Below are 12,351 nucleotides of genomic sequence, written 5' to 3'. Positions count from 1 at the left end.
CCTTGTCTTGTGTGAACCTTACAACCATCCTGTGAGGTGTGTGCTTTTGCGCCCATTGTACAGATGAGAAAATTGAGGTGGAATGACTTGCTCAAAGGTCATGCGGCCGGTAAGTGGTGGAGTTGAGGTTCCATCCAGGGTCCACATGGCTCCCAAACCAGCGTTCTTTCCTGTGTAATATGGGGTGGAATTTGAGTTCTTCTTTGAGAAGTTTCTTTCCTCTACACTAAAATGTAGTAACAGTGATAGGCAATAGTTACGAAGCCCTTTGCTTTATGAGAGGCCCTAAGCCCAGCACCTCTCTTTTCACGCTCACAGAACAAGGTAAGGTAGGACAGCTGCTGGCACCAGGCAGACAGGGTCCTGGTTCAGAGCTCTAGAGTAAGTGGCCTGGGGCTCTTGGGGGTTTGGGATCCTCACCCAGGTCCTGTGTGACCTGAACCCACACTCCTGTGCTCTCTGGCGAGTGGTTTTCCACGAGATACCACCTGGGGCAGGATCTTACCAGAGGAGGGTCATTGTGCCGTGTGTTGTCACATGCCCCCACGGGGCTCATGCCAGGTGGTGACGGTCCACAAAGACTGCATCCTGTTCCCCGAATCCACCGAACGCCCTGCACAGAAAGTCCATGTATTCCCACCTATATGGGGACGAGTCGAGACACAGAAGTGATAACATTAAGGGCTCACCCCTCCCGGGGGTATTCGAGAGGTACCCGGAGCTGTAGCTTCCGGTCTGGTCTCAGCCATAAACCCAAGTGCAGGATCCTCCCCGTGTCCTCTGCTCGCTCGTGCTCACGCAGGTTTGAGGGCCCCGGTGCACAATGCCGTGCCTATTTGAATCACACTGGGGCTATTTTCTGGGGAATGTGAGCTTTATTCAAAGCAGTGTTTTTTCAGAGCTTATTCTCCATTGAAATAGTGTTATAAATGGGAGCAGTGTTCTTAGACCCCAATGGCCTCATAGATTATAAAATAGTGGAGAAAGTTAAAATGAGGCTCGGTCATAAACAGCACTCATCAGAGATAACCAGTGACCAGAAGAGCAACGGCACACGTAACCCAAAGGCTTAACTTGCCGGTGGTGTCCTTACCATTCCACACGTCATGCTGGAACGTGCCTTTTAAGTCACTAGCATAACAAGGTGCAGATGTGTGCCGCAAGAGGACTGTGTTCCCTCTCACCGCGGGGCGATGATGCTCCCCAGCAGGGTGGCAGTCTGCTAAGAGCAGAGAGTCCCTTTCTGCGCCCTAAGAAAGACCGTGGAGAGTTACTCTGAAAGAGTTCACATCCCCTGATCGTGTTTACCAAAAAAAGTGGTGATGACCTATCAGAGAGCCTCCCGGTCACTGAGAACCTTGGAAAAGGGCTACAGGAGAGAATGATACCAGAGTCCTAGGGGCCAGGAGGCACCCTCACCTCCCTCTACCCCTTTCCATAATTTTGTCTCAAGGGGACGCAGAAACCCATAAAGTATACTGACTCAGTGCCAAGTATATCTCTGCTGCCTTGAATAAATTCTGATTAGCTCTTTCCCAAAGACCCAAAGACAAAGACCAAATTTATTTAGTGATGCAGCTGCTGAAACGAGTGCCTAGAGACTTGGCCGTAGCAACCGTGGTCGGCTAAGGATAGACTGCTTACCACCCCCCACCCCCAATCCCATAATTGAACATAGCATCCCTCTCCGCTACAGTCAGAGTGTTCTTCCAGGTTGCTCATAGCAGGACATCAGATTCGGAGAGTTGGTCTGAGCTGGTGAGACAAGAAGCACAGCCTGCCCATGACTTTTATAAGGGGTTCGAAGCGGGAGACACTTCCTGCAGGCAGCTTGGCTCACGTGCCCACACATTTGGAAAAGTGATAATGTTTGAATGGAGTTCTCAGAAGACACAGTTGAAGACCAGCCGATGCTCTGCGCAGAGATAACTCTCCTCTGTTTTCCTTACGTTTTCTTCATTTCATTCTGTTGAACTGATTGAACCGTTTGCATGGAACAAGGATGTCTTGTTGTTTGGGTTGCTAGTTTCCCGTGGAGGTAAAGCAGAGGTGTCTGCTTGCAGCAGAAGTCATTTCCACACTGAGAACTTCGGGGTCGTAAGGATGATGGTTTCCGGTGAGGCAGAAACAACTGATAAAGTTTCCACTAACGAGAGGAATACAGAGGACAAAAGTAGAAGGAATTATTCTGAATCCAGCTCAGGAGTATTTTCAAAAACTTGCAGCTGCCTCATGAAAATGTAAGGAGTTTGACCTAAGTTGCCATCGGGCAAAGCCCCCTGTGCTTGAGCAGAGCTCCAGTCAGAGCTGGACGACTCAGCGATTCAGAATCCCGAGCTCACCACTCTTAAGCTTTTGAAACATTTTGCTGCCTACGCCCTCTTCAGAAGTGAAGTCCAGCGAGATTAAATCAAAGCTATAAAATTAAGTATGCAGAAGTTTCCCCCTCGTGGTCAGCAGCTCCGCCCAGCCCCCCACTTCACTGTATCTTTATTAAGACTAGATATTCTTCAGGGTCGCCAAGATGGGTTTGTTCTTCATCTTTAAGCAAAAATCATGTCACAGAACCTGGATTTTTTTTTTTAGAGCTAGAGGGATGCTGAAAGATTGACGTGATTTGCCACCCTTCGTACAGCTAAGGAAACAGAGCCCTGAAAAGGCTGAGGAACTTCCACGTCACGCGGTGGCTGAAATAGGATAGAAAATTAAAATGGACCTTAGGACTTGGCAACCAGATCTTCTATGGTAGTTTCTTCTTTTCCATGTTGAGGAAGAGGGTCCATCTCTGTCTTGTCTTCCTCGTGCATTTGTCATCAGAATCCAGTGAGACAGTATACGAGAAAGCATTTGGTAAAATGCAGAGCGCTGAACTACCGCGAGGGACTCCTAGCAGGACCGTTCAGGCTCTGACTCCACACATGTTCCCAGAGTAGGGAAGAAGGTATGGGCACCATGGTACTGTGATGCCGCCCCCAGAACAGGCGCTTGACAGCAGCGTAGCTTGCTTTTTAAGTCATTTTAAGCTACAGAACTGCGGTTTTCTCCCATTGTAAAATTCCACACCTTTTACACAGCCGTGGCACAGACTGGACTTGACACGAGATTTTTGTGGAGGTTAGTGAGAGGGCCGGGAAGCTTCCAGCTCAGCACCTGGCACCTGGTCTGTGCCCCAGGGAGGGTTCTGCTGCTGACATTTGAGAGCCACTGCGACTCCTCAGCTTTAAAGAAGCGTCCTTGGGGGATGGGAACCGGGGTGGAGCTGCCCAAGTCTGGTAAATAAGCAGGCGCTCTCAATGGCGAAGCCTGGCGTGGTGTGGGCACCTTCACTCAAAGGATTTGTCAAGTAAATGAACGATGAGTCTGATCTCAAGAAGCTTATGTGACTTACTTAAATGAACTAAGTTTTCAAGCTTTTAGAAGCATGAGGTGATACGCTGACTAACTTCAGTTCATTCCCATCTGTTTGTGAGATCAGTCCCCTGGACTCAGGCGTCGTGTAGCACCTCTGCATAGCCTGTGAATACCTGTAGGAATCCTGCAGTCCACACACGTTTTCTATAACATGGACTTCCTGTTTCACACGGGCTCCAGCCTTGGTCTAATAAACCAGTAGGTGATCTGCACAAGAGCGGCTCAGGGCCTGGCGCACCGAGGGCTCAAGTGGGTGCTTGTCACGGAGAATGTTGAACCCGGTGCTGCCCTCACCGTCCCTGCAGGCGAAGAGCTAAGCATCCACGTTAATCCAAGAGTATAGTTTGAGAGTAACACACCCTCCAAGGCAGGTCCATCTGTCAACCACACCGTGCCTGCTGGGCAGCTGTGAGCCGCTGTGAATTCAAACCCCACTCTGTCCTCTTCTCTCCCCTGCCCCACCTAGGAGGCTGGGGTTCCTCCCCACCAAGTGCTAACCCTGTCCCTGTCCTGGTCTCCTTTTCACATTTAACTCATCTTGCTAAGTTTCAGGGCCTTCATCTGAAAAATAAGAATCAGGTGTCTGGCTGCCTGGGTCCCTGCTTAGAACGTGAAGTAACGTATGTAAAGTGACTGGTACAGCGTGAGCACTCAGTACATAGGATGGGAGCCTGTTGGGTCCTGCTGCATGTGTTCGCTTCTGCACGTGTCCTGGGCCCTGGCAAGCTAGCAGAGGGGGGAGCGGGGAGCTCCTGCTTGGAAGCTCGCGCTCCAGTGGGTGAGAAAGCGGTGAGCTGCGCCCTCATCAGGGGCGGTAGTCGGTGGCGCTCCAGATTTGAAGAGAGGGTGAAGGGAGTCTTCCTTTCACTCCCCCCTCCCGCTGGAGGCAGAACTCCTCCACATGGAGGCTGGGAATGAGCTGTCCCTGCATCCCTGGCACAGAGGGGGCTCCATCAGTGCCTGCTGAGTGAACAAACAACTGCAGAATCAGTGAAAGCGTGTCCCAGAAATGTGCGGCCAGAGCAAGGAGGGGACACTCATACAACTAACCCAGATGTCCTGAGGCTGATAACTGACTTGCTGACGATCCTTCTGCACCATGTTTGTGCCTAAACTCAGTTGTGTAAGCATTTTATACACCGTTTCTCTGACTCATTTGAGGTTTGTAGCAACAGTTAGGGCAGAGAGGGGGTGGCCAGGGAGAAGACTGCCCCGGGGTCTGAAGGTAAGCAAGTGCCCTGCTCCAGGAGTTGGGCTTGCCTAGGAGATGTTTCCCTGTGAGTGGCTTTATTCTTATGCTGATGACTGTAGAGTTCCCTGGGATTTTTTTTATCTCACAGGAAGGCAGCCATTTGAGTGGCTCGACTTTAAAGCTTCCCAGGGACCATTGTCCTTCATTTGTGTTGAATTTTCTGGATTTTTCTGGGTTTTTTTGTGTGTGTGAGTGGGTTTTTGTTTGCTTGTTTGTTCTGCCTATTTTTGTCCATCTCTCTCAATCCTTTTTAAAGCACTGCACACGTGTATCACCTTGCATTGGCCTCCTTGCTGGCCAAGAGCACGTCTGTGACTCCTGCCCTCAGCAGTGCCGGGCTTGCCAGCCCAGTCGCCCGACCACCGGGGTGCGGAAAGGGGAGCAAAGGTCGCCCGACCGCCGGGGTGCGGAAAGGGGAGCAGAGGAAATGCTGTTGTACGTCTTGCACGTAAGAACGTATGAGCAGGGCTTCCCTGGGGGCACAGTGGTTGGGAATCCACCTGCCAGTGCAGGGGACATGGGGTCGAGCCCTGGTCCGGGAAGATCCCACATGCCGCGGAGCGACTAAGCCTGTGCGCCACAACTACTGAGCCTGTGCTCTAGAGCCCGTGAGCCACAACTACTGAGCCCATGTGCCACAACTACTGAGCCTGTGCTCTAGAGCCCACGAGCCACAACTACTGAGCCCACATGCCACAACTACTGAAGCCCGCGTGCCTAGAGCCTGTGCTCTGCAACAAGAGAAGCCACCACAATGAGAAGCCCACTCACCGCAACTAGAGAAAGCCTGCATGCAGCAACGAAGACCCAACACAGCCAAAAATAATTTTTTTTTTTTTTTTTTTTTTGCGGTACGCGGGCCTCTCACTGCTGTGGCCTCTCCCGTTGCGGAGCACAGGCTCCGGACGCGCAGGCTCAGCGGCCATGGCTCACGGGCCCAGCTGCTCCGCGGCACGAACCCGTGTCCCCTGCATCGGCAGGCGGACTCTCGACCACTGCACCACCAGGGAAGACCTAAATAAATTTTTAAAAGCAAAATAAATCCTTTTAAAAAGAAAAAAGAGTATATGAGTGTTAAAGAACCAACCCTGAGCCTTGAGTTCGGCACTTTTCTCTTAATGATCAGTGTCTTGGAAGGAGACTGAAGGACATGTGAATGGCTCCTGCGTGTTCTGTGTGCAGCGCTGCGTCTGTCACAGTGTCACTGCCATGTTGGGATCCTGCCAGGCCTGCTGCCAACCTACCGTGCTTTCTCCACACGCCCCTCTCCTCTGCACCGTGCCTCTGTTTCCCCACCTGAGCATGGAGATGATGATAGCGCCTTCCTACTACACACAGTTCTTCTCTAAGTAAATACTCTTGCATCTTTATCTACATTTTTTTAATATATAAATTTATTTTTATTTTTTATTTATTTTTGGCCACGTTGGGCCTTCGTTGCTGTGCGCAGGCTTTCTCTAGTTGTGGCGAGGGGGGCTACTTTTATTTGTGATGCACGGGCTTCTCCTTGCGGTGGCTTTTCTTGTTGCAGAGCATGGGCTCTAGGTGCACAGGCTCAGTAGTTGTGGCGCATGAGCTCAGTAGTTGTGGCACATGGGCTTAGTTGCTCCACGGCATGTGAAATCTTCCCGGACCAGGGCTCGGACCTCTGTCCCCTGAATTGGCAGGTGGATTCGTAACCACTGCACCACCAGGGAAGTCCCTATCTACTTTTTAAATGATAGAAACTTTCCATTCTTTTTAAGTTCTGTACTGTGAAAACCATTAGAAAATGGTAAGTTTGTCATTTGTATTGTCCAGAGTTGTCTATATAACTCTGTCATTAACTTCGAGGCTTCTGAGATGCACGGCAGCGTCACGCGTGTGGGCTTCCCGAGCTCTGGCCGCATGGTGGCCACACGTCTGAGCTGCAGGCCTCAGTGAGGGACCTCCCTGAGCCGGTGACGGTGAGGTGCTCGAGGCAGCACAGCTCACATGGGGTCGCTAGCGTTGAAGCCCTGGCAGAACGTCTAACTGAGTGACCAAGAGGCTGCTGGAAATACAGGAGAACCCCAGGCACGTGAACCCCCAGTAAGAGCTGCGTTGGTACACCCTGCCTCCTTGTAGAAGACCTTCTAATAATTTAACCTGGGAGCTATATATATGGCAGCTTCGGAAATCTAGACCATATTTTTAAGAAAAAGTGTTAGAGGATAATTTGACATAATAGCCAGTATTAGCGGCAAATGTGGCTTAGGGTGTTTTCTCCTTATTCCCACAGGCCCTGGCAGAGTGGAGGGAAGAAAACTGGCTGCCCGAGTCCCCTCCCCACCTGTTAATCTTGCCTCCCACCCCTTTCGAGTTTGTTTGATGCTGTGTTTACTGTTTTTTTGTTTGTTCTGTTTTAGCTTTCTTTACCCCTCCAGAAGTGCTGCTTTCCTGACCAAGCCAATGTTCAGGTTTAGTTGGCAGGAAACATCCTTTTAGTGCTTAAAGACCAGTTACTTATTTTGGAAGTCTTTTGAGCTCTTTACAGTAAAGTTATAAAATTTTGTCTGTTTTTCTGGGGTCTGATATAGTGTTTTTCACCCTTTTTTAACTCATGCCCTACCAGCCAAGAAGATTTCATGGCATCTTCCCTTCTGTAACTTCTGTTACAGAACAATAGGTGGGTCTGTGTGTTGTTTGCCATGAAAGTCCATTACAGTATTGAATATTTATTTTCGAACTTCACACTGTCTCTCCCCAGGTCCCCTCTCTCCCTGGTTTCTGATCTGTCACCCTAAGTGAGACGTTCTGTCTTCCTTAAGGATCACTAGCCTTACAACAAGAGAAGTAGAAGTTTTTTCATCCATTAATTCGATACTGTATTTACGAAATGCAGCTTTCTCTACCCCAGGCCAGAGAACAGCCTGACCCTGGTAGAACCTGCAGCATGGTGGACAGAGAGGCAATGAACAAGTCAGCAAAGACAGATAATTAGAGACTGTAGTAGCTGATGTCTGAAAGTAAGACAAGGCTGTGATGACGTCAGGAAGGGAACACTAACCCCTACATTTTTTAAATGATGATTCAGGAAGCTTGATTTTGCTTGGTTTGTGGTTACAGGACAACTCTGGTCTGATCACTCCTAAAACCACGTACACAGACAGCTTTGCCCAGAGATATAGCTCCATTGGCCATCTGTGTTTCCAGGCGGGATTTGAAACGGATTGATTATGGCCTTCCAGATGCATTGCATCAGGAAGTCCCTAGATGGCGATACAGACGAAACTGCTGGGGAATCTCACCATTGTCTATTATGTATTCTCCATTTATTTCCAAGAGGAAAGTTCCACTTCCTAGTACCGAGCGTTGTTGTTGCCATTTTCCTCGTGTGGCGAGCCCAGAAAATACTGGCCTGGCTTTCAGGACGGGGCGAGCCCTCGCCACCCCCAGAGACCTGCATCACGGTTCAGCTCCGCCCCTCGTGGCAACAGCCCCGCTTTCCTAGCTGCCAAATGGGACCAGTAATACCAGACCCACATGCCTCACAGGGTTGTTATGAAAATCAAGGCAAATAGCATGTACCAACACATTTTGAAAACTAGGAAGCACTGTACAAACACAAGGCTAAAATAACAATGCCTTTACTGTTAAAAAATGAAACAGTTTCTGAAACGTCAGTGACTGGTGCCGTAATTAGGCGTTGATTGGGGATATCGGTAAGGCTTCCATCACGTATCTCATCAGTAGGACTGAGAATAAATACTGCCGCTAGGGCCATTTAATTCTAAAGCACACGACCATTTTACTGAGATGAATGGTATTTACTTCCAAGACGAGACTGTCTTTGAGAAATGGGGGTTTAAATCTGTGTTTGTACTGAGCGGTAATTGATCACGGGAAATAGCAAAGCTTGTTTTCCCAAGGAAGGAGGCCAGCAGTAATTACGCTTCTCTTTTAATATGCAGAATGTAGAAAGCTCTTTTGGAGCCTTTCTGGATCACCAGGTACCTGCTATCCTGCGATAAACATTTGGTGTGGCAGTGTTCCTAGCTTTTTTTGTTTCTTTCCTTTTTTTCTCTTTTAATGTTTGTGGACACTGTTGTCCAGTTAAACCATAACCTGGTAATGATCATAAAGAGAGATTGTCAAAGTGCCCAGCATATAGTGCTCGGCACACACCGGCCACTTCAGTGTCTCTTGGAATAAACAAAATTAACAGCATATATACTACTCCCATAGCGCTCATTGAAAACAAACTCCTTTTTTTCTTAAAGCGTTAGTTCAAAAAGTCAACTTTTGCAGTAGTGGTGTGTGTGTGTGTGTGATATTAATATCATTATTGCTATCCTATCATTACCTCTGGAGAAAGTAGAATCTTTTTAAAAACCTTTAGAAATCAGGGCTTCCCTGGTGGCGCAGTGGTTACAAATCTGCCTGCCAATGCAGGAGACACGGGTTTGAGCCCTGGTCCGGGAAGATCCCACATGCCGCAGAGCAACTAAGCCCGTGCGCCACAACTACTGAGCCTGCGCTCTAGAGCCCGCGAGCCACTACTACTGAGCCCGCGTGCCACAGCTACTGAAGCCCGCGCACCTAGAGCCCGTGCTCCTCAGCAAGAGAAACCACTGCAGTGAGAAGCCCGCGCAGCGCAATGAAGAGTAGCCCCCGCTCGCTGCAACTAGAGAAAGCCCGCGTGCAGCAACAAAGACCCAATACAGGCAAAAATTTAAAAAAAAAATTTTTTTTAAACCTATAGAAATCAGTGAAGCTTATGTAACTTGTTCAAGCTTCCAATATAATAGGTGGTTTATGATATCTAGAACAGTTCAGAATTGGAGGAAAAAAGGGTTTTTGGATTTCCCTTCTTTCCAAGTAACCCTTTCCATTAGAACCTTCATTATTTATAAAAGTCATTTAAAAAAAAACTTCAGGCAACGTTTGCTGACTGAAAAAAAGATTGCAGTGGAGAGAGAAACCCTATTCTATGAATCCAGTGTTCATGTTTCCACGTGAGGCCCTTTGGAGGTTTAGTCGGTTTTGTTTTTTGTTTTTTTTTGCGGTACACGGGCCTCTCACTGTTGTGGCCTCTCCCGTTGTGGAGCACAGGCTCCGGACGCACAGGCTCAGCGGCCATGGCTCACGGGCCCAGCTGCTCCGCGGCATGTGGGATCTTCCCGGACCGGGGCACGAACCCGCGTCCCCTGCATCGGCAGGCAGACTCTCAACCACTGCGCCACCAGGGAAGCCCTTAGTCAGTATTTTGCTCTTTCTCCATTGACTTTGCTGGCAGTGCTGTGTGCCTTCTTCCTCTGTAGGTTTTGCCGTGGTTCCAGTGAGTTACTGGTTTAAAATGTGTGTGTTTTATTTCTCCCGTTGTACCCAAAGGATGATCTAAACCCAGTAGTGTTCCATGTTGGCTGACGTTTTGTTCCTTAAAAGCACACAGTCTCCTTTTTAATTTTTTTACCAGCAATTTTTAAAAGCCCTCTTTTGGGGATTACCGGGTCGATGGACTTGGCCGTCCCCAGCCTCGTGCTTCAGTCTCTGTGTGTCACACTCCATCTGATGCGTGGGAGTGACTGCACACAGGCTCTTCCCTCTGCGAGACCGGGATTAACCTTCCTGCACCATTCGATTCCTTTCCAGGTCCAACTGGCCCACCTTCAGCACTCCCTCTAAGCACCCAGACCTCTAGTGGCAGCTCCACTCTGTCCAAGAAGAGGCCTCCTCCCCCACCGCCCGGACACAAGAGAACCCTATCCGACCCTCCCAGCCCACTACCTCACGGGCCCCCAAACAAAGGCGCAGTTCCTTGGGGTAAGTTGTCCTCCAGTCAGGGCCCTCACTGCCTGAGCCAGGCAGAGCACGGGGCTCGGGGGGCAGTGGGCGCTCAGCACACCCAGCAGATGGACCAGACCGCACCCACGTTGGGTGAGGGCCTGGATACATATGATTGCACAGCCTCTTATGGCCAAAGAAACATGGGGGAAAATACCACCACCGCTTAAAAAGTGTGCTAGTGATAAGCTGCTGAGCACTTTTTGTGCACCAGACACCCACCAGGGCCCAGGTGGTCAGGCTGGTCCCTCCCAGCTCCTGTCCCCCGCTCAGCCTCGCTGGCCTGCTTTCACCTCTGGCTCCACCGGGCTCTTTCCTTCCTGGGGCCGCCCCCTCCCTGCAGCTCTGTCATGGGCTTGAAAGCCTTGCTCCCTCCCGTCCTCCTCCGCCTGCATGTCTGTCTCCTGGGCCATCCTCTCTGAGGGAGCCCCCTCCCCAGTGTTTCCCTCAGGACCCCAGATCGCCGCTGACAGGTGTTTCATTTGTGTTCGGTTTTTCGGTCTCTGGAACCTAGCTCCGTGAGAGCAGGGCCCTTGTCTGTCTTGTTCCTTTCTGTGTTCACAGAGCCTAGGGTCGAGCCCAGCATGCAGTAGGTACCTCATAATCGATTGAGAATAAACAGACCTGCGCAGATCAGTTAGTAGTTTACCATTTCAGTGACACTGGTGGCTGATAACAAATTTCTATCCACAAGGAACACGGTTTCTGTCTTTATCTCCCTTTGTAGCTCACCAGCCTGCCACCAGGTTCGCTCAAGAGCCCGGTGTCTCCCGGCGCCCACGGGGTCCTGGCCCTGCTGGTTTGCATGGCTCACCTCCCCTTGCCAGTGAATCGTGTCATGGCTGTTTTGTTTGTTTGTAACTGATAGGGAGCTCAGCTGAATGCTTTTAAAGGCCTCGTCAGAAAGCCCCTAATAGGTGTTCTGGATTTGGGGAGCTTCTGGGAAAAGCCATGCTGCCCATTTGCAGACGGGCACGCCTGTGTGTCATGTGACCCAGATGCCACAGTGCGTGTGGACTGTCTGTGCTTAGCCGTTCACTCCACGGGCCTGGTGCCTGGGGTTTGGGCTTCTCCACCCTTGTGCTCAAGGAGCTCGTGGTCCAGGAGGGACACGAGTGCCGTGCGTTCTTCACCAAATACTGCGGAAATGCTGAAGCAGGGTGTCCAGCTGCGTCGGCAGGCTTCGCGGGGAGGGCACATTTGCAGCGGGTGTTGACAAATCTGTTCCCGGTGAGACCGGCTGCGGGGACGGTGCGCCCAGGCGCACGTCAGCACCATGCAGGTCCCTGACACTGCCCGAGGCCCCACCCCAGGGCCTTCAGGAGTCCCCAGGATTCTTCCAAAAGGATTCTTCCAAGAGGAAGAATTATTTGCCCCAAATAACGCTCCACCGAAGGTCACCAGTTTCTTGCAGGTGTTCGTACCACGAATCACAGACTGACCTTTTCGAATTTCACTAGATTCTGATCCTGTTGTTTACTCGGGTTTTATTTCTGCGTAAAGTTCATTGTGCCTCACAGACTCCATCAGTCTGCAGTTAAATTTACTAAATTTCTGTTTCTCGGCTTAAGAATCATCCCTTTCTTAGACTAAGCAGCAGGACTAGAAAAAAAGCGGGTGTGCATTTGCTTTGGTTTGGCTTTGGGTGGGTTTCGTTGTGGACAAGGGGCATTTTTCACCAAGAAACAAGGTTACCCCTTGATGAGCGTGAGTTGGTGCCCCGGACGGTGAGTGGAGCCTTCAAGCTTTGGAAGCTGTGGGCCCTGAGCAGTTGGCTGCCACCTACCCCCAGCCTCAAGGGACAAAAATCAAAATCTCTCCACGCAGAAGTGACCACTGTACACGTCACAGACAACCCCAGGTGGTAATTCTGTGGCCGTCAG

General features: G+C 50.2%; 1 protein-coding gene across 8 annotated transcripts in view; it reads left to right on the top strand.

Moving 5' to 3' along the window:
* ASAP1 (ArfGAP with SH3 domain, ankyrin repeat and PH domain 1) overlaps nt 1-12,351 on the top strand; it is a 349,999-nt gene that overhangs the window by 316,718 nt on the left and 20,930 nt on the right. For 6 of the 8 annotated variants that reach the window (XR_012327408.1, XM_073794762.1, XM_073794761.1 and 3 more), the window contains one exon: nt 10,277-10,447. The exons of the other annotated variants lie outside the window; for them this stretch is intronic. Coding sequence is in view for 5 of the 6 variants with exons in the window: in XM_073794762.1 (XP_073650863.1) it covers nt 10,277-10,447 (171 nt within the window). In the remaining variant the exon portion in view is untranslated. The remainder of the gene's footprint in view (nt 1-10,276; nt 10,448-12,351) is intronic. 8 annotated transcript variants of the gene reach the window in all.

This window comes from Tursiops truncatus, chromosome 17 (genome assembly GCF_011762595.2).
Source record: "Tursiops truncatus isolate mTurTru1 chromosome 17, mTurTru1.mat.Y, whole genome shotgun sequence".
NCBI classification, from domain to species: domain Eukaryota; kingdom Metazoa; phylum Chordata; class Mammalia; order Artiodactyla; family Delphinidae; genus Tursiops; species Tursiops truncatus.
This window is presented reverse-complemented; position numbering and strand designations above follow the sequence as displayed.